Raw genomic sequence first — 26,642 nt, forward strand, 5'->3', positions numbered from 1 at the left:
GCCGCCGCCCCCCGCCACCACCAAGCGGCGCCGCCGGGAGAAGACTACCTACGTGGCGGACGACGACGACGACGAGGAGGAGGTGGGTGTGTGGTGCGCGCGTCGCGTTAGGCCGGTCCTACATTGGAAGCGGAGTCTGGCCAGTAGACCCGACGCGGCCAGACCGGAACAGTCCAGACTGGCGCTCCTACACTGCAGCTAGCACTGCCAGAGTCAGTACTGTGTGAACGCTCGACGAGGAAAGGTGTCGTTATTGTCTAGAATCTGGACTAGACGAAAAACAAACCTGTTTCGTAGTTGTTGTCAGACTTGTTCCCTCTCCACGAAGCGAGCTTTGGCTCCAGTGTAGGAGGGGACACGGCGCGTCAATGTTCAGACCCGACCAGATGGTCTGGTAGTAGAAATTCCGCTTCCAATGTAAGACCGGCCTTAGCCGCGACCGTCGCTACAATGTGTGCGTGTGCAGGTGCCGCTCGCGTTGCGCCGCAGCAAGATAAAGCAGGAGAAGGTGAAGGAGGGAGGCGAGCGGGGGGAGCGGGGCGGCCGCCGCAAGGTGGCGCGCACGGCGCTGGACGAGGACGACGTGGAGCTGGACGTGCCGCTCAAGAGCATCAAGCGGGAGCTGCGGCCCGAGCTCACCGTGTCGCTGGAGCGGCACTACTTCGGGCAGACGGCCGCGCCGCCGCCGCCGCGCGCCGTCGCCATAGCCGTGCAGGTAATAATGTACTAGAAGTATGAAGGAGGGGGGCGAGCGGGGCGGCCGCCGCTGGACGAGGACGACGTGGAGCTGGACGTGCCGCTCAAGAGCATCAAGCGGGAGCTGCGGCCCGAGCTCACCGTGTCGCTGGAGCGGCACTACTTCGGGCAGACGGCCGCGCCGCCGCCGCCGCGCGCCGTCGCCATAGCCGTGCAGGTAATAATGTACTAGAAGTATGAAGGAGGGGGGCGAGCGGGGCGGCCGCCGCTGGACGAGGACGACGTGGAGCTGGACGTGCCGCTCAAGAGCATCAAGCGGGAGCTGCGGCCCGAGCTCACCGTGTCGCTGGAGCGGCACTACTTCGGGCAGACGGCCGCGCCGCCGCCGCCGCGCGCCGTCGCCATAGCCGTGCAGGTAATAATGTACTAGAAGTATGAAGGAGGGGGGCGAGCGGGGCGGCCGCCGCTGGACGAGGACGACGTGGAGCTGGACGTGCCGCTCAAGAGCATCAAGCGGGAGCTGCGGCCCGAGCTCACCGTGTCGCTGGAGCGGCACTACTTCGGGCAGACGGCCGCGCCGCCGCCGCCGCGCGCCGTCGCCATAGCCGTGCAGGTAATAATGTACTAGAAGTATGAAGGAGGGGGGCGAGCGGGGCGGCCGCCGCTGGACGAGGACGACGTGGAGCTGGACGTGCCGCTCAAGAGCATCAAGCGGGAGCTGCGGCCCGAGCTCACCGTGTCGCTGGAGCGGCACTACTTCGGGCAGACGGCCGCGCCGCCGCCGCCGCGCGCCGTCGCCATAGCCGTGCAGGTAATAATGTACTAGAAGTATGAAGGAGGGGGGCGAGCGGGGCGGCCGCCGCTGGACGAGGACGACGTGGAGCTGGACGTGCCGCTCAAGAGCATCAAGCGGGAGCTGCGGCCCGAGCTCACCGTGTCGCTGGAGCGGCACTACTTCGGGCAGACGGCCGCGCCGCCGCCGCCGCGCGCCGTCGCCATAGCCGTGCAGGTAATAATGTACTAGAAGTATGAAGGAGGGGGGCGAGCGGGGCGGCCGCCGCTGGACGAGGACGACGTGGAGCTGGACGTGCCGCTCAAGAGCATCAAGCGGGAGCTGCGGCCCGAGCTCACCGTGTCGCTGGAGCGGCACTACTTCGGGCAGACGGCCGCGCCGCCGCCGCCGCGCGCCGTCGCCATAGCCGTGCAGGTAATAATGTACTAGAAGTATGAAGGAGGGGGGCGAGCGGGGCGGCCGCCGCTGGACGAGGACGACGTGGAGCTGGACGTGCCGCTCAAGAGCATCAAGCGGGAGCTGCGGCCCGAGCTCACCGTGTCGCTGGAGCGGCACTACTTCGGGCAGACGGCCGCGCCGCCGCCGCCGCGCGCCGTCGCCATAGCCGTGCAGGTAATAATGTACTAGAAGTATGAAGGAGGGGGGCGAGCGGGGCGGCCGCCGCTGGACGAGGACGACGTGGAGCTGGACGTGCCGCTCAAGAGCATCAAGCGGGAGCTGCGGCCCGAGCTCACCGTGTCGCTGGAGCGGCACTACTTCGGGCAGACGGCCGCGCCGCCGCCGCCGCGCGCCGTCGCCATAGCCGTGCAGGTAATAATGTACTAGAAGTATGAAGGAGGGGGGCGAGCGGGGCGGCCGCCGCTGGACGAGGACGACGTGGAGCTGGACGTGCCGCTCAAGAGCATCAAGCGGGAGCTGCGGCCCGAGCTCACCGTGTCGCTGGAGCGGCACTACTTCGGGCAGACGGCCGCGCCGCCGCCGCCGCGCGCCGTCGCCATAGCCGTGCAGGTAACAGTGCCGCATTGACAGATTTGAAAAGTTCAAACACGATTCCTTTTACCTAGACAATGAAGAATATTGACTCATTTTGGTTTATAGGTTTTCTTATTCTCTATAGAATACAAAAAAAAATTGATACTTTAATTAGTTTCCGAGATATAGAATTTACAGTTACATAGGCTCATGGCGCGAGTTTCAACCGGCCGTTGCTCTCTACGTGTGACGTCATAAGTCAACACTCGCGCAGTACGTTGCGCGCGCTGGTTCTCTAGTCCGTTACGGTAGAAATTACGCAAAAATTGTTCGAAATGTCTAACCTCAATTCAAGAAAATCATGTGTTGTTTAAAAGTAGGAATTTTAGATGTGTGTTAAATCTAAACTAATTAGTATTTTAGAATGAAACAAAGACCAGTGTATTTATATACATATAGACTGTATTATGACAGTGTCAAAAAAGCTATTAAGTTTTCTTTTTATGTTTGTTTTTATATCTTTGTTTTTCATTGCTTCTTTGATTTCTAAGTATGTCCTATTATCAATTTATTGCCTTATTGCCTTGATCTTTTTGTGATATAACTTGTCCTAAGTGTATTGATGTACATATTCGAAATTGTAATTCCTTATTACAATTGGTTTTTCAGGCGACTTATTTTCTCAAGGTTATGAATCATTTCTACTAGTTCCAAATGTTAGATTACTTAATTTTGTTCCATAAATATTTAGGCCCATTTCTTTCCAATTAAAATTTCGGGTGATTTCTTTTAGAACTGCGTCAAAAAACTCTGGTGACAAGGGGTCACCTTGGTGTACTCTACACTTATTTATATTTTTATTTATATTTATTGTTCCTTCTGTATCTAACTTTACTTTAGCTTTACTGTTTTTGTACACATTTAATAGAAACTTTGATATGTTTGTTGAGAACTCCCTTTTTATTGGTGTTTGACCGCCTTCCATATCATGTTCAATTGAATCGAAGGCCTTTCTATAATCTATAAAACAACAGTAGAACGGCATTTCATATATTTTGCTCTTCTCCATTATTTCTTTCACTACATGTAGGAATGTGATCTACCATTGAATATCCGCTTCTAAAGCCAGCTTGTTCACGGAGTAAATCGGGGGTGGATACATAAAATACTATAAGTTATATGTTATATTAATGTACAGCATGTGTTCTCTTATATTTCCCTGCCATCCAAACTTTTGTCTGCGAAAGCGCGACGCTCAAGCCGCCGCTCACGCCCTGTTTGTTCGGTCGGCAGTGCCCGCTGTGCGAGGAGGTGTTCCACCAGAGCCTGGAGCTGTCGCTGCACGTGGCGGCGCACGTGTTCAGCGGCGAGGGGGAGGGGGCGGGACTCGCGGCGCCCATGTGCCGCTACTGCTACCAGCGGTTCGAGTCGAGCGAGCAGCTGGCGTCACATCTCAGCCTGCAGCACCCGCTCGACACCAAGTCGCCGGAGCTCTTCACGTACGCCTGTCTCATCTGCGAGGTGAACTGAACAAACTTTGTACCACACTCATTCGACTCGACGACACGATCGGCACTGCCCGCGCGTTGAAAGCGTCCCTTAAATACCATTTTGTACGAGTTGCAAGGATGACACTGTCGAGGAGAGGACTCCTCGCTGCCGGACGTCAATAGACAATACTTGCGGATTGACTCGGCGCGAAAAGCGCGTTCGCGCTTTTAATTTATTTATATAACAAATTAACAATCATGGCAAAAAAGAACATTGCCAATCTCCAATTATGCACAATCACGATGCTATGTCGAAGTCTGCTCGTAAGTTCGAGGTACCTATTATTAATAACTACTATGGTGAGAGAACTTTGAAAGAACACCTACCGTATTTTTTTAAACAGCTTACCGGACGCCATTCGACTATAAACCTGTAAGAGAATTTAAAACTAAACTTATGAAGTATTTATTATCAATATGGCCTTAAATTTAGATATTTTTACTATATTATAATCAATTTTGTTTGATTTGTTGTTGATTGACGCTCGTATAAAATCAATGTTCATATTATAAGCAACAACAAAAGATTTGATCGTGAAGACAAACTTATATTTAAAGTCGAGTCGAGTCGTCCCCGTTTTGCACTATCAGAAGAATTGAGCCTGAGATCTATGGAGCGACTTAGACTTTGCGCAGACTTATCTAGCGATTTAAGTCGAAGTCCGTATTTTTAAACATTGCTTTGTTTCTTGAGTGCTCCCTAACACTTTAATTGTATTTAATTATTTTGAGTAGTGTGAGGATGTTTACGGTGTAAAATACTAAATTTTGAAGTTAAATTTAAAGTGTGTGACAATCCAGTTTATAGAATCCTTATTTCATCGAGTAATATTAGTATTAATATTTCAATATTGTGTTTCGAGTGTCATGGTGTCAGTGAGCGGTTGTCTCCGTAAAAGTTGAAGTCAAAAGATAGTATTATAGCAGGATGTATACCAGATCGAAACGAAGGAATATCTGCGCAACATGCACACACACTATAAAAGTGAAAGAATATTTGGAATGTACTAATTGCAATAACACGTTTGACTTAAAATGTGCTAGCATTACTTTAAAAAGATACAATTCAATGTCGACCGATAAGAGACTCAAATGGAAATGTCATAAATGTAGGAAAAGCTCTACACAGGAAATAAAAAATCTTTCAAATACTGAACAGCTGACACAAAGTATCTCGTTAGATAAAACCATTTCAAATATTAGTAATTTATCCAGCAAGAATACTCTCATACTACATAATCAATCATTAGAAAATATAACATTTTGTAGTTCAATGGAAGACCTACATAATTCAACATTCAGAGATGTCAGCACATGTAGTTTACCAGATCTTGGTCACAGGTTTTAGATCTTAAACAGGACTTAGCAACCCTATCTGGGCAATTAGAAAGTGCTCATGAAGAAATTGCCAAACTAAATATAGAAAACACAAAACAAAGAAAGTTAATTGAAGAAAATGAAAAACAAATAAAATTACTTAAAAACTTTGCTAAGCGACGGTAATTCTTCAATCAACTCCACACCGCTACGAACAAAAACAAAGAAATCTAAACGCACACCGTCAGTAAAATCCTCTATACAGAACAATATAATATCTCATAAAGCAATAGAACAAATACAAATTAATTTAGAAAATGCACCAGCAGTACCACTAAATTCTGAATTGAATGAAAAACTCGCTCAAAAAAGTACCAATATTCAAAGAAAATCAGGAAGAAAAATTTACATAATAGGAAGTCAACAATCTAAAAATTTATTCTCAGCGCTCATTCAGTCGAGAAGAACCAATCCGTATGAAAAATATACAATTGAAGCGTTCATCAAACCCGATGCAACGACAGGGGACATCCTCAAATCTTGTGAGTTGTATGATTTTTCCTGCGACGACAAATTAATATTAACTGTAGGTGAAAATGACTGTGATCCAATTAAAATATCATCTGACTTATATACAAAAATAAATTCTCTACCACAAGTCCATATTATTGTAACTAGTGTGACTTTCAGTAGGCATTTGAATGAACTGAAACTTAATGACATGTTGCGATTGATATGTAACAAGTTTCCTAATTGTACGTTTCTTAATCTCGATAAAACATTTATCGAAATAACACGCCGTATAATATAATATGTGCCATAAAATAAATCTCGTAATTGACCAAATAGACTACAATAAAAGGTTTTTGAATTTCAAAAAACAAAGACACATAAATCGTTCCACATTAAAAGGAACGATACCATACTATTTTAAGAAAGGGACTCATGACGTAACTTCAAAAAATGATCAAACTTTAACTTCATCTCAGGATGCACCAAAGAAGGGAACAATTCCTTTTTATTTTAAACCAAATAAAGTTGATGACAGCAAAAATGGGGAAAAACTGTTTTTTCGTGCCAAAAATTAATAATTCAACATGCACTTGTAAAGTTCTTCACCAAAATGTTGCTGGCTTTATAGCAAAGAAAGACTTAATAGAAATCATGGTTGAAGATCTGCAAAATACAGATAAAATTGACATACTATGCTTCACGGAAACATTCATTCCAAAAGGGCATGAAAGTAATATAAAACTAAATGGGTATCTCTTAGCATCAAATTACAGTAGAATAAAAAGAAGGGGTGGTGTTTGTATATTCATCACAAGGGATAGGATCAAAAAATTTAGAATACCTACATACTTTGTGTGATCCGAAAGCATTTGAATGTTGTGGGATAGACATAGTGGACAAAAATTTGTTTATTATTTGTATCTACAGGACACCTGATTCTGATGTAAGTATATTTTTTGAAAAACTAAGAACCGTACTTCAGAATACTGTAAAAAGAATAAAAAAATTATTATATCAGGTGATTTTAATATTAATACACTGAATTGTAATAAAATCTCTCAACAGTTAAAGCAAATCGTGCAAAACTTTAACTTTAGTTTACACATTAATCTACCAAGGAGAAATAGCACATGCATTGATCATATAATAAGTAATATTGATGGGGCTCTATAGCAGAAATATCGTAATTATGTAAAGAACCTATGTTCTTTACATAATTACGATATTTCTGACCATAACACAGCACAAATTCTAAGTTTCGAAAGTGTTAACATTAAAAATAAAATATCTATGTTTATGTACAAACGTAATTATAGTAATTATAATATCGAGATATACAAAAATTACCTAAAAAGCTTGTCGTTCAATGAAGTCTATGAAGAAAAAAATTTCAATAACGCTTTTAGCAAATTTCATTCCTTAGTAACTCTATTATATAGACTTTGTTTTCCGAGAATAAAAATTAAACATATGGAATCCAATGGAAAGCCCAAATGGATAACTAAAGGTATTCGAATAAGCTGTAAAATAAAAAGAGTATTAAGATATAGAAAATGTAGAAAAAAAGACGATAGCAATAAGAATAATTATTTGAAATATGCAAGAACACTTAAATATTGTATTGCCACATCAAAAAAATTTAGTAATACCCATTATGTAGCAAACAGTAAAAACATATGCTATGCGACGTGGAGAATTATTAAAAATGAAACAAAAAGTAACAATAGTGACACTTGTATAGAATCAGTAATAGTAAATAATAATGAGATTAATAACACTAAAGATATAGCAAACAGTTTTAATGATTATTGGATAAACTTGACTAACAGCAGTGATAAATGTCTGACAAAGCGAAAGTTGAAACCTTGTATAAATCAAAATAAAACTGGAAGTAGTATTTTTCTTAATCCAGTAACGGAAAACGAAACATTAAAAATAATACAATTGTTGCGGAATACTAAAGCAGTAGGCCATGATGAAATTCTCACAAAAATTATAAAAATATGCAAAGATGAACTAGTACCAGTTATAACATACCTAATCAATTTGTCGTTTGAAACTGGTGAATTCCCAGACGCACTAAAATTATCGGTGGTCAAGCCACTACATAAAAAAGACGATAAAAAACAACTTAATAACTACCGCCCAATTGCACTCGTATCTATTTTTCAAAAGTCTTTGAGAAAGCAATGTATGGCTGTTTAACAAATTTTTTTACAAAAAGTAATATAATAAACAAGCAAGAATTTGGCTTTCAAAAAAACAAGTCGACAACATTAGCTGCATTTAAACTGGTTAACAAAATAGCAGAAAATATAGATTCAAAAAAACCAACGTGTGTAATATTTTTTGATATGAGCAAGGCTTTTGACTGCGTATCACACACCATCTTGTTGGATAAGTTGGAGCAAAATGGCGTTAGAGGACCAGCTCTTAACTGGATGGAGTCCTACTTAAAAAACCGTAAGCAATGTGTGGAGATCAATTCTATCGACGAAAAGGCTACCATAATTTCCCAACAATCAAACTTTAAATTAAATAGATTTGGTGTTCCGCAAGGAAGCGTCCTTGGACCATTATTATTTTTAATTTATATTAATGACCTGCCTGTGACAAAAAATGACTGTTATTTATTCGCCGATGACATATCAATAATTATGACATGTAATAATAAAAATGAGATTGATATTTATGAAAGTGAAATTAATAATGAAATTAATACAGTGGTAAATTGGCTAGAGGATATTAATCTTCAAGTTAATATTAAAAAAACCTCATTTATGCAATTTAGTTTAAGTAACCGCTCCAATAACTATAGCCTTAAGATAAATTATATAAATACCCAAATAGAAGAAGCTCTGCATGTTAAATTTTTAGGAGTACTTCTAGATAAAAATCTAAAATGGAATGAGCATGTAGACATGGTATGCCAAAAAATTGATAGATATGTTTATGTGTTATATAGATTGCGTAAAACGGCTTTACCAAGTACAGTCCTGGCAGCTTATCATGGTTATGTCGCATCAGTACTTCGATATGGACTCATCTTGTGGGGAAACTCTAGCAAGCCTAATAGGGCTTTCATAGCCCAAAAGAGATGCTTAAGAGCTATGACAGGAGCTTTTTACTTAGATTCGTGTGAACCACTGTTTAAAGAATTACGTATTCTTCCATTTCCCTGTATGTATATATACGAAATATGTATCTTTGAAATTAATAATGAAATTAATACAGTGGTAAATTGGCTAGAGGATAATAATCTTCAAGTTAATATTAAAAAAACCTCATTTATGCAATTTAGTTTAAGTAACCGCTCTAATAACTATAGCCTTAAGATAAATTATATAAATACCCAAATAGAAGAAGCTCTGCATGTTAAATTTTTAGGAGTATTTCTAGATAAAAATCTAAAATGGAAAGAGCATGTAGACATGGTATGCCAAAAAATTGATAGATATGTTTATGTGTTATATAGATTGCGTAAAACGGCTTTACCAAGTACAGTCCTGGCAGCTTATCATGGTTATGTCGCATCAGTACTTCGATATGGACTCATCTTGTGGGGAAACTCTAGCAAGCCTAATAGGGCTTTCATAGCCCAAAAGAGATGCTTAAGAGCTATGACAGGAGCTTTTTACTTAGATTCGTGTGAACCACTGTTTAAAGAATTACGTATTCTTCCATTTCCCTGTATGTATATATACGAAGTATGTATCTTTGTCAAACAACATGACCATTTATTTACAAAAGCAAGAGATATTTATCCGAGAAATGCAAGAAACGGTGACAGACTGGTGATTGCACACAAATTTCATAATGCATCCTACGGATAATGTAGCTATGTCATGTGTATAAAAATATTTAATAAATTCCCTCCAAGCTTACGCGTATTACCCGTCCAACGATTTAAAAAGGATCTTTTTACATGGCTTATAGATAAATGTTTTTATTCCATAAATGAAATGTTGACACATTAGGTTAAATTAAATTGACTTTAAAATATATATTAATTCTAGTCTTTAAACAATGACATTTAAAAATAATAATTATAATTTAAATTAACCTAAGTGCTTAAAATATAGAGTTTGTTAATCAATTATAATAATAACTAGAATTTTGTTAATAATAATTTTGCATGACAGAAATGGCCGATAACATTAAAACTATTTACACCCATTGTTACATGTTTTCTAGCAAAATAAAGAATTTATTTATTACTTATTTATTTATTTGCGTGCGCGCTTAGCTTAAGTCCACCATGACGACGACTTAGGAATAACTCAGACTATAACCCGAACAAAAAGGAGATCAACACCTCCTTGCGTGATTACAACAGCTGTTGTAGGAACGACTGACGCCTTATGTATTATGACACACTCAGATTCATACACACTTTTTTTTAAATTGTAATTATATTATGATATTGATATTGTTAATGCTCTTTAAAATAAGTTATACGAATTGGACGTAGTTCCTGAAAAAAGTTCTAAGCCACAAACATCACACTTTAAGGAATTCGTGTTTAAAGTTTAATAAACATTAGTATATTCCATACATGTGGGTTAGGCTACTAAGTCATAATGACATTTAAACAGTGACAGTAATGATAATGCATAATATGTAACAAGATTGATTTCAATGTTGTGACCACTCGTCGTCGGTCGTCGGTCGCAGGTGCGGTTCGCGGCCGTGCTGACCCTGGGCACGCACATGCAGCGCGCGCACACGCCGCGCGAGCTGCCGTACGCGTGCCCCGCGTGTCCGTACCGCGCGTCCGCCCACCGCGCCGCCGTCGACCACGTGCACGCCGCACATCCCGCCACTGCAGCGCTCTTCTGCGCGCTCTGTCTCAAGGTGACGCAACACGCTTTCAGCGATTCGACGACCGCTTCCCTTTTACATAAGAGGGGCGAACGGGATGGGGAGAGGTGAGGCGACCACCAATGAACATCCTCTTAAACAGGTGTCGAACGATGCGTTGCCGGCCTTTAATGTTGATGGAGTATGCTTTTTTCTTGAACGCCCGTGAATAACAAAAACCACAGGCACGGTATAGTTAAATTGTATTTTATTGTTTTTCAAAGTATTCCCCGTTCAAATTATTGCACTTTTCCATTCGTGCAAACAAATCATTAAATCAGTAATTCCAGTCTGAAGTTTATGTTGACAAAATGACTGATTTGTACGCTTCCACAGCTGCTTTGGGGTCTTTAACCGTAGACCGCGTAATAAATCTTTCATTCTAGGGAATGTAAAGAAATCATTTGAGCTCAGGTCAGGGCTGTACGGAGGATGGCCCATCAGCTCAACGTTTTCCTGCTTCAAAAAATCATTTGTCTTCCGAGTCTTTTGGGAGCTCGCATTATCGTGATGTAAGATGATGCGACGTTTCGGGTTATTTTTTCGGAGTTTGGCTATCATTTCTGGAAAACAAACTGTGATATACCACTCAGCGGTAACCGTTCTGCGTTCCTGTAAAGGAATTGTAGCAACATGCCCCTTTTTCGAGACAAACGTAGCGACCATTTTCTTTTACACGCTGCGGGAGTGAACCACTTTCGTTGGTTTGACCTCGTCTTCTAAGACCCAAACTGTTGACTGATGTTTTCTTTCAGGTTCGTATGAATAAATCCATGATTCGTCACCTGAGAAAATATTATAAACGGCATTTAACGTCGCTCCGTTGAAGCGTTGCAGAGTATTTCGGCACCAATCTACACGCGTCGCCTTTTGCTCTTCAAACAAAGTGTGGGGAACCCAGCGGGAAACTAGCTTTCTTACACACAGCTTATATTGTAATATCAATTGAATTGCAGTCATTCCATTACTGATAACAGCCTGAATCTGCTTGTATGTCACATGACGGTCATCTAATATAATAGTTCGCACAGCTGCGATGTCTTCAGGCGTGACCACTGTTCTTTGTCGACCTGCAGATGAAACAGTACTGAGCGACACACGACCGCGTCGGAACTCGGCATACCAGCGGTATATTGTCGTTTGACTCGGTGCTTCACAATCATAAATCAAAACAAGTTCGCTGAGGCATTTATCTTGAGATAAGCCGCGACGAAAATTGTGATAAGTTATGGCACGGAAAAGGTCACGCGTGAGCTCCATTTCTGTTAACGACGTGTCAACTTTAAACCAACATAGTTTTTGTTTTAAATTTTTTTTTAATTGTACGAATGTCATTAGGATTCTAAGAGACCAGTAATCAAATTCTAAAAGAAGGTTTTATTGTAACTCAATCTGAAATATTCTATTCCCGATCATTTCAGTGTGCCCCTCATACTAACTCGACTAAGCCGAGTAGTAGGCAACATGAGTTTATGTTTATTATTATGAAGGTTTATTCATTTTGATTTGCTGTACAAGTTTTAGTGTAAAAATTGTTATTCACTCATTTCATCATCATCATCAGCTGGAAGACGTCCACTGCTGGACAAAGGCCTCCCCCAAAGATTTCCACAACGATCGGTCCTGCGCTGCCCTCATCCAACGTATTCCGTCGATTTGGCACCCCCTGCCCGGTCGCTAGCGCACCACGAGCGGGGCCGCCGGGGCCTCATAGTGTCTGTCATGTTTGGGCGGTTTTTGCCATAATCGCCACGTGGCAGGCGGGTTGGCGATCGCAGTAAATGGTTTGCTCTTAACGAAAGATGCTCCTGCCCATCCTCCATTGTTTATATCCCTTAGTCGCTCCTTGGAGATGGGGTGCTATTCTGGGGCGCCACCACACACACGATCACTCAAATATTATTATTGTTGCGTCATTGTCCGCTCCAGACGGTGCCGGTGTACAGCGCGGGGCGCGAGGTCCGCTCCAACGCGCTGGTGTTCGCGCAGCACGCTCGGCTGCACCGCTCGGCGCTGGAGATGCGATGTCCGCGCTGCGTGCTCAAGTTCGTCCACCTCGGTACGGTTCTGGCCGCCGCCACCCACCACTCGCCGCTTGTGACCCTCATTACTGACCTTGTTCTGTTGTGATGCAGGCCAGCTGAAGGAGCACCAGATCCGCGACCACAACTCCATGGACGATGTGCTGCCGCTGTGCGCCGAGGAGCACCTGATCACGCGGCCTAAGGTTTGTGCTCCATAATTAAATAGTCCTAATACGACGAGAGAGATATACAACCCAAATTAAAGTTTTATTAATATTGCTTTGTTATGGTATATTTATACCATGTACACTATAAAATTATAAAATCCAAATTATAATTAAAGCTACATAGTTTTTCAATTATAGATCTGCGGATGTAGGGTTTCTCCAACAGTATCCAGGTATTAGTTGTATCAGAAAATCACTTACTTGCAGAACCGAGTGGTGGGATCTTGTACTATTAGCATTATAGAAAAAAGAAATATTTGTTTTATTTGGTACTTTAAAACAAAACAAAATAAGTAATCTCAAAAATAACAACCGAAGTGTGGCGAATGCCGTATAGATTGTTGTTGTTTATCGAATGGTTGTGATCAGAACAAAGCTCGGCCGCCCGTGAAGGACTCTGCGTGCCACAGCCTGGGCGAGACGTTCGAGCGTGTCACGCTGCGGCTGCGGGACGCGCTGCTGTGCCGCGAGTGCGACGAGCCGCTCGACGCCGACCGCCACTTCCTGTGAGTGTCTGGCCTTCACCAGCATACAGGTCACACGGCAATAACTGGGGGGAAGGAGTTATATCGAAGAAGGATTCGGCGTGTCACGGCCTGAGAAAAATTCGAGCGTGTCACGCTACGGTTTACAATTTATACCAAAAGTTACATATATAAATAAGTTGGCCTATTCACAAAGTTAATTATATAATTTATAGCATAAAATTTTTTTTTGAACCAATTAACTTTTTAATACAGTTTACTTTAAGTTAAACCTTAGTGTTATTACTTATTTAGTATGAAACTGTGATATACGTCAAAAAGCACATTATTGCAATCTTTTTACTTGCATTTATTTTCAATTATTGTTAATTGAAAATAAATAAATTTTCGTCTCCTGTAGCCGCATTTTTGCGCTTACACATGTTATCGTAATTTAAATTTGATTTGCCTCAGACTAGAGAAGAACGGGCGCAATTACCTCTGCGAGCCTTTTCGAAAAAAAAAGTAAATCTTAAAATAGCCTTGAGGCGGTCGCTCCATTCCCAAGATGTAGATTGTGTCGTTGCTGACACGGATACTCAACGCGCACTAATAACGAGTGATGTGGCAGCGGCGTGACGCGGTGCAGCAAGTGCCCGTTCGTGACGAGCTGCTACCGCGGCATGCTGCAGCACAGCGGCTACTGCGCCGGCCCGCACTCGCTCGAGGACGCGCCCCGCCGCGCGCCCGCGCCGCTGTACTGCGTGTGCGGCTACTGCAGCGACATCGGTCAGTACTACCACAGCCACTACACCCGCACCGCCTCTCATTGACTGCCCATTTAATGTCAACATTTATTATACACGCTGCGGCCCTTGCTCGGCATTGTAGTACCTGGTCAGTCTAAATGAGGCGATCATTCTTGTAATCGGCATATTGTCGCCTTTGAATGACTATAACTGCTGTACAAACTTTTATTTAAAAAAAAAATCTTTACGAAAATAGAATTAGTGCATTCATAAATTAACAGCCCCAAACTAAATTAATGCAACCTCCGAGTTCCGAATAAGCGTACAAGGCATACTACCATTTTTGATATCCCAATTACTCACTCTATCTATGCCCAGAATTCGGTGGTATCCAGCGAATGCGACTCACTAGTATGTTTGGATGTTGATCATTATCTTTCTTTATTTGTATTTTACATGCTCTATAGGAAACCTAAGCTGTGGCTACTGCAGCAGTAGGTGAGAAACATCTCTCGAATGTATCTCAGACAGTACGAAAAGCAGCGTCTGAGCGGCAACTTAGGTCGATATCGAGATATATGTCTTCGTTTACTTAGTATTATTAATAAGTATATGAACTTAACTGAAAAGTTATTTTATAGTAGTAGTATTTTCAGCCGTTATTCACACTGAACTGACAACTTGCAGGGACCGATATGCTCACGCATTTGCTGCTCACTCACCACACGACCGCCTACGCATCAGAGGAGGACGCGCAGGCTAACATCGTGACGGAAACCTCACCGCCAAGCAAGCCGGAGGAGCCCGTCGCGGGCCCGGAGACCAAGGACCAAGGCGCTGAGCACCACGAGGAGCGGGAGGGCGCCAGCCTGGAGAGCGCGCCCGACACGGTGAGTGGCGCCCGCCCACCGCGTCACCGGCGTGCTGCCAGTTACATAAGTGGTGTGCTTGTGTGCAGAACGGGGCCGGCGGGGTTCCCGAGTACGCGCCGCCGTCCGTCATCAGCACGCAGCTGTCCCTGGACGACCTGGCGCCGCCGTCCGTGTTGCAGCAGGACCAGGTAGCCTTCTCTGTAGCGTCCGACGAGCGTCGTGTGCCGCACCGACAAATGATACCTACTGCTCTGGACGCAGACAGCTAATAATTTTATTTACACCTAAATATTCGCAAACGAACATTTTCACGACATTATATTATTCGTAATTTCAATTATAACTTAGGCTTTTGTTCAACGCGTGGTTGAGAGAGGTTGTTGAATTTAGGTTATTTTTTTGTTAATGCTGATCGTGGTGTTTGTGAATCTGAATTTTATTGTTAGTGTTGTTTTGGTGGTGGTGGTAGGTATAACTATTGTATGTAAGTATATGGTATTTTTGAAATTATAAGTGGAAGTGAGTATGGAGGAGCCGCCTGATGATAGGGGGGGGGGATACCCCCAGACAAATCAAGAACTTTGAAAAGAACGGCAGAGATCGAAATAACTAAACCCGATGGCAAGATGATTAGGACACCGGCAGAATCGATCCGATCAATTTATTCGAAACCTGGTTTTGACTCTGATTGTAACCTTAAATACTCTGATGAAGACAAAGGCCCATTCTCTGTGTATGTCTCTAAAATTGAACCAGACCCCGCGTCGGGATACGCATTGAAAATCCTTAAATTTGCACAATTCCTCCACAAAAATAATATAACCGGTATTAAAGAGGGAGGCATTAAGAAACTTGACCGCAATAAGATCTCAGTTGATTTTATTTCAGCTGAAAAAGCTAACAAATTCTTAGACTTGGATATTCTAGAATGTAACAAATATTCTGCGTATATTCCGAAATTTCAAATATTTCGTATGGTGGTGGTCCGCGATATACCTACAGATTGGTCCCTCTAAGAACTTATTCAAGGTATAGTGGTACCAGTAAATTGTGGAGAGATAATTCGAGCGAGAAGGCTAAATGTTAAGGTTAGGAATGATGGCATCACCACATGGGTACCTTCCAACTCGGTGGTACTACCTTTTTTGGGGCAATCCCTACCCGATAAAGTATATTGCTACCATGCTTCTCTCCCAGTTTCCCTTTACCAGCTTCCCACGTTTCAATGCCGTAACATGTAGATCTCAGCCGCGATGTTATAAATGCGCTCAACCTCATTCCGGAGACTCTTGCAAAACTAATGACTTGGAGGCTTCCTGCTTCCTTTGTGGTGGTGGAAGTCATATGGCCATCGATAGTAAATGCCCCGAACATACTCGCCAAAAATCGATTAAACTTGTTATGTCACAGGAAAATATAAGTTATTCGGAAGCCTCAACCAGGTTTAATAAACCAAGACGACTTTATTCTGAGGTCTTCAGACCCCATCCCTCCCCTGTTACTCCTCAAACTTCTCAATCCCAACCAGCTACCTCCACTGCCCGCACTTCTTCAACATCTTACAAGAAGACATTCTTACTCCCAGCTAAACCTAAACCAGTTTTAGGGAAATCCTATGACCGTCAGGCTCACCAAAATATTATCTCCTCTCCTTCCTCCTCCCAGCCAAATGGCTGTGCCTTACAGCTATTGCCATCTATACAGGGTGTCCCGTAATCAGTGGACCAACGGGATACCCGTGATAGGGGTGGTCATCATCTATCGAAAACACCAAATTTTTCTGTTCTAGGGCCAGTAGTTCAAAAGATATGATTTTTTAAGCATTATTTTGAAAATTCTACCCTTATCAACACAAAAGTTGAAAAAAAATATTTTTTATTTTTATTTTGCCCTGTTTCTTAACTTAAGGTGGCTGAGGAAACATGTGTCTTCACAATTAAATCCATTTTTGTGAATAAATATTGCCAAATTGAAAATTAAAAACCAAAACATGCGCAAATATCAAATAACTAAATTTGGAACGTGATGTTTGAAGCAAGCTAGTGCAAAAAAAATGTATGACAGCCTTGCGGACCATTATTTAAAAAACATCTGCAGTTCATACTGATTCCAAAAAGGTATAACAATATTACATTTTACAAAAAAAATAACTTAATAACCAATTTTAGACTCCAATTGCGAGAAACATTTAAGCGCTATCTATTCTGAGAATTATTTTGTTATCGAGAGAGAGATAACACAATATGCTATCTCTTTCTCGCTCAGGTACCTTTTTCGTTTACGGGGTCCTATTGGCCGACGCCTATGATCCCCACACCCTAATTTTTCAAATTATTCTTAGTTTCATCAGAGACTTGCTCATAGCTCGTAGCTGCACACGTGTTTTTTACTTCGCTACCATTACGACTCTTTTTTTTGGTGACTGACGCTTGAATTGGACCTTGTTTGTCTTTGTGATTTGGATACTGTTTGCCCGGATTTTATAAAATGCCTAATACCTATACTCCTCGTGAATATGCTGAGATGTATTTTATTTACGGTCTGTGTAATGCAAACGCTCGGCAAGCAGCCCGTACGTATCGTGAGCGCTATCCTAATCGCGACCGCTATCCGGATCATCGAATTTTTCTCCGTGTAAATAACGCGTATTTAGAAGGCAGAATTCCCGGAGCTGCAAACAACGTGGGAAGACCTAGAAGAGTCGATGAACTTCAAATACTGGCCGAAGTGACAGAAGAACCTTCTACGAGTGTTCGTCGTATTTCAAGACGTACTGGTATAGCAAAAACAACAGTACATCGCATTTTAAAAAGAAACAGTTTATACCCTTATCATATTCAACGAGTGCAGGCACTATTACCTGCTGATTATCAACGGAGGATAGATTTTTGTGCAGAGATGCTTCGCCGATGCCGACAAGATCCACTATTTTTCAATTCAATATTATGGAGCGATGAATCGTGTTTTAAAAGAGTTGGAGTGTTTAACATTCATAATTTACATGAATGGGCTGTTGTGAATCCACGTATTGTACGAGAAGATAGATTCCAGCACCAGTTTGGAGTCAATTTGTGGGCTGGAATCTTAGATGGTAAACTTATTGGTCCATTTGAGCTCCCACCGAGGCTTAATGGTGCTCGGTACTTGCAATTTTTAAGAAATGACTTAAGTAATTTATTAGCAAATGTACCACAGGAGGTATGTGAGAGGATGTGGTTACAGCATGATGGCGCACCCGCTCATTATTGCAGACAAGTGAGGGAATATTTAAACGAGTCTTACCCAAGTAGGTGGATTGGACGAGGAGGTACAATCCCATGGCCAGCTCGATCACCTGATCTTAATCCATTGGATTATTTTTTATGGGGATATTTTAAAGAATCCGTATATGAAACCGTTAACGATAACGAAAGACAGCTAAGACAAAAACTGAATGTGGTGAGTGAAAAAGTCAAAAATAATGAAAGGGCGTTAAAAAGTTTAAAAAGAAATTTTATAAGAAGATGCCGGCTATGCCTTAGAGTAAGAGGAAGACATTTCGAACATTTATTATAAGAAATAAATAAAAAAATTCTAACTATTTACTTTTGTTTTATTGTAAATTCCGCCAAGAAATTGCTATCTAATGTTGATTTAAAATAATTATTGTCTTTTATTGTTTCACAATAATGATTAATTATACCTTTTTGGAATCAGTATGAACTGCAGATGTTTTTTAAATAATGGTCCGCAAGGCTGTCATACATTTTTTTTGCACTAGCTTGCTTCAAACATCACGTTGCAAATTTAGTTATTTGATATTTGCGCATGTTTTGGTTTTTAATTTTTAATTTGGCAATATTTATTCACAAAAATGGATTTAATTGTGAAGACACATGTTTCCTCAGCCACCTTAAGTTAAGAAACAGGGCAAAATAAAAATAAAAAATATTTTTTTTCAACTTTTGTGTTGATAAGGGTAGAATTTTCAAAATAATGCTTAAAAAATCATATCTTTTGAACTACTGGCCCTAGAACAGTAAAATTTGGTGTTTTCGAGAGATGATGACCACCCCTATCACGGGTATCCCGTTGGTCCACTGATTACGGGACACCCTGTAGAATCAACCCCTCTCCCCACTCCAAATGATAATCTTGCTGAACTACTTCTTTGCTCTCTTATTAATATGCTGTCCAAATTCTCGGACGCCTTACCGAACAATGTCTCTGCCCTGGTTGAACAGTTACTTGAAGTCCTTTCCCGCAATAATGGCTCCTATAGGTCTCCAAATTCTCCAATGGAATTGTAGAAGCATTCGCCGTCATAAACATGATTTGTCATATTTGATTAATCGACACAAATTGTCTATCCTTGCCATTTCGGAGACGTGGCTCATGCCTGGGTCCCATTTTAGGATTTCAGGCTTTTCTTGCCTTCGGGGAGACAGGGATGATGGTTGGGCAGGCTGCGCACTGCTGATTAATTCATGTATGACATTCTCCCAAATTATTTTGCCTATACATAATCCAGGTTTACATGTAGTAGCTGCCAGAGCTGCTAATATATCTTTTGTTTCTGTTTATTCCTCACCCCAATTCTAACATCATTCTCGAACTAAATACTATCCTCTCCTTAATACCTAGCCCCATGGTGGTATTAGGTGATTTTAATTGCCGACACACCATCTGGGGTTCTCATTGTATTGACCTATCTTCCTCGTTCCTTTTAGATCTTCTTGATGACATAAATTTATGTATCCTCAATGATGGATCTGCCACTCGTAGAGTTTCCCCAGCACAAAATATCAGTGTGCCTGACCTTTCTCTTGCATCTCCTTCTCTAGTCTCCCTCTTATCTTGGCTAGTGCTACCAAGTTCATTGGGTGGTGACCATTTTCCCATTATTATTTCTTATTCCCATCCATCTCCCCCCTTTTCTCCCTCCCAACCTCTCCTCAAATACCAAGTCGCCAATGCCAATTGGCATCAATTTTCATTGCTTATGGACTCAGAAAGTGATTCTTTTACAGAGATAACAACATCTAATTGTCTGCAGATATATGAGAAGTTCATTTCGTCAATTTTACAAGCTGCTAATGCTTCAATTCCCTTAAAAAATCCTGACCGAAAATTTACTTCTTCCCCTCCTTGGTGGGATGCTGAATGCTCCGCCATGGTCCGCTCGCGAAAAGAAGCTGAGAAAATATTCTCCACATCTTGTAGCATAGTAGATTTTATTTCCTTTAAACAGATTTCTGCTCGCACATCAAGACTTCTTTCCAAAAAGAAACCCCTTGGATGGCGTCAATTCTGTGAATCCTTATCTCCTCGTTTTCAAAAATATAAAAACGTATCGTAGAGGTTTTGTCAAGCCGGACATTTCAAACAATGACCCAAACTCTTTTATTAATAACTTCTTTTGCCATCTAGCTCCTCCCTACGTCCCTGAATCTGATTGCCTTTTTACTCCCGATCCGATTTCTACCCTTTCCGAATCAGACAAAATGAACGATCCTTTTTCCTTCTCCGAACTAACATCTGTTCTTGATCACCTCCGTGATTCCTCTCCTGGCGCGGATGGTATACCTTATTCCTTCATTTGTAAATCCTCTACCACTAGCAAAAAAGTCCTTCTTAATATTCTTAATTCGTTCTACTCCTCCTGTGTAATCCCTATTTCTTGGAGAACACAAATTATTATACCCATCCTTAAACCTGGCAAGGACCAATTGGTTGCTTCCTCCTATCGTCCCATTGCAGTGTCGTCAGTTCTGGCCAAAATTATGGAAAATTTGGTAAAAAACAGATTAGAATGGATAATAGAAAATAAAAATCTCCTTTCTAATAGCCAATATGGCTTTAGGAAAGGTAAGGGTACGCTGGACAACCTAAGCATCCTTACTTCTGAAATTCGTTTAGCATTTTCTAGAAGCGAGCATGTTGTTGGGGTCTTTCTAGATGTCTCACCTTCCTCTACTCAGGCAGAAAATGCACCAGTTGAGTATTCCGGTTAGGTTGATCAATATCATTTGTAATATGTTAATGGGTCGCTCTATTTCCGTCCGCCATCAAGGAACCCTTCTCCCACCTCGAACTGTCTGGAAGGGCCTCCCACAGGGTTCGGTGTTAAGTCCTATCCTATATAATATATATACTTCTGACCTAGGCCTTACTGTTAGCCTATTCTGCAAAATTCTTCATTATGCTGATGATATATCACTATACTCCATCTCATCTTCTTTTAACTATTCATCAGCTTGCTTAAATTCTGCTTTATATTATCTGAATCAATGGCACTTAGTCCACAACCTCACTCTTTCTGTCCCCAAATGTACTGCGGTTATTTTTTCCCGAAAACGCACTATACCGGTCATAAATCTCTCAGTAGGTGATGAATCAGTCCCGTTTAAGGATAATGTTAAATTCCTAGGTCTTTTTCTTTACTCTAAGCTCTCCGGTATTCACCACTTGAAGTACATTGTTAAGAAATGTGAGAGGAGTGTAAACGTTATGAGGGCCCTTTCGGGGGTACGCTGGGGTGCCCACCCAGTTTGTCAAAAACTTTTATACAATGCTATCGTTCGTAGTCATTTTGATTACGGTAGCTTTCTACTTGAGCCGTGTAGCAAAATAGCCCTGTCCAAATTAGAGAAAATCCAGTCCAAATGCTTACGAATCATAACTGGGTATAATTTTAAATTACAAAAGTCCCCCGCAGAATTCCATCTTTACTGGCGAATCAATTGCCCTGTCAGAGGCGGTGTCATATGTTGAATCACATAAGATCAACAAGGCTTTAATCTTGTCTGACTCATTAAGCTGCTGCTTGTTGGACCTAACAAAAAATCCTTTCAAATCTTCAAACAACTTCACATTTAATTTAAGAACAAAGGCATCCCTGTACAGATGTCACATAATGGAAATAGAAGTTGCATTAGCTTGGATACCTAGTCATCTAGGGATAACAGGCAATGAAATTGCAGACTCGTGCGCGAAAGACGCGATTCAGTCTGGAACATTAAAATTTTATTACTGTTTTCCTCGAGATCTACGCGCTATGTCTAAACACTTTCTGGTTGATTCATGGAATGCTTTATGGCAAATCACAAAACAAACTATAGGTAAATTCTATGGTTCTATCCAACCCTTTATCCCCTCTAAGCCCTGGTTCTTTCCTCAAAAAAAAACAAAATAAACTGTTCACTTCTGTCATCATACGACTTCGCTTGGGATTTGTCTGTTCCCCAGTATTTTTGGCCAAGATCCGGGTAAGGGACCATTCTATATGTGAATGTGGCCTTGAGGAAGGTACTCTTGAACATATTTTTTTCAATTGCCCTAAATTGTCAATTCCTTTATATGACCTTCTACCGAAGGATATCCCTCGCCCCATCAACATCCCTTTTCTTCTTACTTTATGCCATTCCCCTTTCATAAAGATTCTTTACAAATTTATCTCCCGCAATAATATTAAATTGTAATTTCTATCCTCCATACTTTCTTCGCTTCTATTAGGCACAAATTTCCACTTACATTCACACATTTCTCCCTTAAACTTAGATTACATACTAACAAGGTAGTTAATATTGTGTTATGGGTGTTTATTACTAACCGTACTAACTCTTGTTGCCTATTCTTCAGTTCACAAAAAAACCACAGCTATATCAACCGATCATTTCGTTTTAAATCAGTTCTTTATATACTTCAATCAGCTAAATAAAAATAAAAAATCTCACCACCTTGACGTTGGCCGAATCGTCGACATTCAATCGACGGAGCCAGTTATATACAAAAAAAAAAGTAACTTCCTTATTAGGGGCAAAACTGGTAAGAGGCCACGTGATGAATGATGAAGCAACCGCCCATGGATATCCACAGTACAATACAAGTGAAGAGATTCGTTGCCTGCCTTTAATGAAATTAAATTAACTAAATTAAAGACATACTCTAAATTCAATAGGTCGCATCGGTTTGACATGACGTAAATTGTATCACTGTCTCTCCTTAATGAGTACACCAACCTTTTTAGAGGAGTGATTAGACTCGATCGGATACAACAAAAATCTTTAAGTGGTGAACTCACAAATTTGTGTCTAGGTAGGGTTGAACTGTAATCAATTCTGCATTCCCATTCCGATCCCAGTCACAATGACAGACATCAATACAGAGTACAGACACTGTAACGCCTCTCTGATTCTCTTTTTGCTTCAGCGTTTTTTAATGCCGGAGCTTGTTATACCAAATTGATCCCAGTATAAAAAAATATATGATGAGAAATACAAATGTATGTCAAGTTGAAGCAACTTCTCATATTTTATAATAAATCAAGTTTTATGATAATATATATCGCCATGGTCGGTCGGCAGGTGATCTTCTGGTATTAGGTATACTTAGATGGGCGGCGGCTATTGAAAGCAAGGGGGAAGGCCTGGCAGTTAGCCTGGATATAGCGAAGGCCTTTGATCGAGTATGGCACAAGGCACTCCTCTCAAAACTTCCGTCATTTGGGCTTCCCGAGAGCTTGTGCAAGTGGACCTCCAGCTTCCTCGCTGAGCGCAGCATACAGGTCGTTGTCGAAAAATATTGCTCGACCCCGAAGCCCGTGATTGCTGGAGTACCCCAAGGCTGTGTGCTATCTCCCACGCTGTTTCTTCTGCATATTCAATGATATGTTGGAGGTGTCCAACATATCATTGCTATGCAGACGACAGCACTGGTGATGCCGTATACACGGGCCATGCAGGTCTCTCTCGGGAAATCGTCGACCAGTGCCGGGATAAACTTGTGTCTTCTATCGAGTCCTCTCTTGAGATGGTCGCGGATTGGGGTAAATTGAACCTTGTCCAATTTAACCCCCAGAAGACTCAAGTTTGCGCGTTTACCACTAAGAAGGCCCCATTTGTTATATCACAGCTCTTCGACAACACTTCCCTTAATGCCTCGCCTAGTATCGGAATACTAGGTCTCGAAATCTCGAGCGATTGCCAATTTCGTGGTCATCTCGAGGGCAAAGTCAAAATGGCTTTGAAGAAACTGGGCGTCATTAATAGAGCACGGCAATACTTGAAGCCGGCCCACATTCTAGCGCTCTACAAAGCGCAGGTCCGGCCACATATGAAGTATTGCTGTCATCTCTGGTCTGGCGCACCCCAGTGATACTGGGATCGATGCATTTCTTCTTAGGACACACCATAAGCATGGATATTATCCCCACCATCTGGATATGGGGTGTCCCTCCATAGTCCGGTTTTCAAGCTTCTTTCTTCCACATACAACCAAGGTATGTATTAAGATTGAGTGGTGTTTCCAGGACGATATGACATGGGTACCATAAAAAAGCGCGCACACCTTCCTAAAACGCCCGCAACATTCCGGTTATGATCCAGGAGAATGTGGGTGGCAATGTGTACTCAATTCAACATCAGGTGTCACACAGCATACCTCTGCCATAAAAAAACAGTATATCATCCACACTAATATTTAAGTACTAATTATTATTTGGTTATGTCCTTTTTATTCAAGTGAGACCAAAACTAATTTCATATTTTTTTTAAAAGCATGATCAAGAGTTATTAAAGGAAGCATATGACGAACCACTGGCAACACCCCGTCATGAAGAGCAGCACTACAGTCTTGGAGACTTCGAACCACTGCCACAGGAGCCCCCACCTCAACCCGACTTTGAACAACTTTAGATTATCCAGAGATACTACAGTTAAATATTGTGACACCAGAACTTATCCAATCGATTTACATTTCTTATAAGATATTTTAATAAAATCAATAAAAATATGTCAAGTGCTAATGTTTTTCTTTATTCTGTTTCTTTTTAAAATTTAATGTTACTTTATTGCATATCCCATAGTTATCAATACAACTATTGTTATCATCAAGGATAATGCCATTGAAGTCAAGATTGTAGGTCCTCCAAATGTACTTCCAAGAAATTTTTACTTTGTTACCACATCGCCGTTGAAAGATTTCAAAGTGTCTTTCAATTGAAGCCTTCAGTTGCTTCACAGTGGCCTGCTGTGGTACCTGAAGTACAGCAATACTTAATTCATTTGCAATATAAGTAATAATTCATAGAAATAGATTAATTAAAACGTTCTTACTATAACTTTCAGTTTTGGTTCATTTTCTCTAGAAACATATAGAGATATACACTGACCATGTTCCACCTCTGTCTGAAAAAAGATGAACTTGGATATAGTTTTCATTCAGAACTTTATACATTTGGATAAAAAAATGGAAGCAGAAGACATAATACTAATTAGCCTCTGCATATCAACCACAGCAACTTGCAAAGAAAATGTATAATAATTTGGACAAATTTTCATAATATTGATACAACTTACTAAGAGCAATATTTCTTCAGTAATTATATCTGATGGCAAATCACCAAGGAGAGAATCACAGCCCAGTAAAGTACATAGAGATGATTTGGTCACTTCAACAAGTTCATCATGAGTTAATGAGTTTGCAACATCCAGAATGGATTCCATTTATCTAATTGTTCTAAATTACAGATAGTGCAAAGTTCAAGACTGAAAATTTATAAGTGGGTACCTACAATATCAGAAAATTATTTTACAACAATATATTTTAGGTAATATGTGACATGCAGGAATATGAATAAATACTGTCAGTATGTGGTGTAATGCCCAGTTACTATAAAACAAAAACAGTATTTTTGCTAAGGGACCCAAACGGGTCAAATTATGTAGTCAAATCTGAATACCTACTGTTTGTGACTGTTATTATTTTATTTAGTTTGAGAATTGATAATGAGACCATCGAGCCTCAACTAAAACAAAGTTAAAGAAGAATTATATGTAAATTATTTTTCAATATACTTGTAACTTGATTACAAGAAAATCCCCGGTTAGGTTATGTTGTGTTTGTCTTATGGCTATGGAGCATGGGCAAAACAGTTTCCTGTAAATTCCAACAATGACCCAACAATAAACTATAGGTCTAGTTCTAGTTTAACTTTAACATAACCGGCCTTACAAACAAAAATGTTAATGTGTATAACAACTGTATTACATCTATAGTCGGAAATGTAATTCGAATTTCGAGATCAAAAATGTAAACAATGGTGTTGCTAACTAAAAATAATAAACTTTTCCATTGTGTGTGTCGAAATTTTTATTTATTTATTTAAGGAAAACCAACAGCTAGTACAATTTCTGTAGAAACTTAAATAGTAACAGATAGCCAATTACAGGTTTTCACTAATAGAAGTAATATAAAATATACTAAAATATCTTAAAATTATACGTATAGTCTACATACATAAAAATAAATATTGCACAACGTTTTTTCTTTGTAATATAGCATAAAAATCATCCGAAAAATAAAATGTACATTTTTTTGCTAACTTAGCTCTGACACTGGCCATAAGATAGAAGGTTTAAACATTTGGCACGTCTACAGAAAAAAAATCTTAAATAATGTTACAAAAAAATCTATTGATCGTAGTGACATGTATGGCTGGTCGCCATGCATATTGTTTTGTTCGTTCGGTTTCTGATGTTCGTCGTGATTGAATGTGCTCTTCATGCTTTCCCGTTGTAGTTGTTTGTTGTTAAGTTTTTTTTTATCACTTTTGTTTTATTTCATT

At 40.9% G+C, this 26,642-nt stretch overlaps 2 protein-coding genes across 2 annotated transcripts; one reads left to right on the forward strand and one right to left on the reverse strand.

Moving 5' to 3' along the window:
- The first annotated feature begins 2,357 nt into the window (after positions 1 to 2,357).
- Positions 2,358 to 24,821, forward strand: LOC126967086 (pogo transposable element with ZNF domain). The gene is made up of 10 exons (XM_050811473.1): positions 2,358 to 2,497; positions 3,755 to 3,982; positions 10,516 to 10,695; positions 12,631 to 12,760; positions 12,837 to 12,928; positions 13,322 to 13,458; positions 14,048 to 14,205; positions 14,853 to 15,055; positions 15,124 to 15,225; positions 24,574 to 24,821. The coding sequence occupies exons 2-10, from the start codon at positions 3,860 to 3,862 to the stop codon at positions 24,709 to 24,711; spliced, it is 1,263 nt and encodes a 420-aa protein (XP_050667430.1). The 5' UTR covers positions 2,358 to 2,497; positions 3,755 to 3,859; the 3' UTR covers positions 24,712 to 24,821.
- On the reverse strand, positions 24,811 to 26,114 carry LOC126967298 (U11/U12 small nuclear ribonucleoprotein 25 kDa protein-like). Its single transcript, XM_050811769.1, has 4 exons — positions 25,762 to 26,114; positions 25,375 to 25,585; positions 25,132 to 25,203; positions 24,811 to 25,054 (listed from the first exon to the last, which is right to left on the reverse strand). Exons 2-4 carry the CDS (start codon positions 25,519 to 25,521, stop codon positions 24,818 to 24,820), a joined length of 456 nt encoding a protein of 151 aa, XP_050667726.1. The 5' UTR covers positions 25,522 to 25,585; positions 25,762 to 26,114; the 3' UTR covers positions 24,811 to 24,817.
- Between the last annotated feature and the right edge of the window lie 528 nt (positions 26,115 to 26,642).

Source organism: Leptidea sinapis, chromosome 12 (assembly GCF_905404315.1).
Source record: "Leptidea sinapis chromosome 12, ilLepSina1.1, whole genome shotgun sequence".
NCBI lineage: Eukaryota > Metazoa > Arthropoda > Insecta > Lepidoptera > Pieridae > Leptidea > Leptidea sinapis.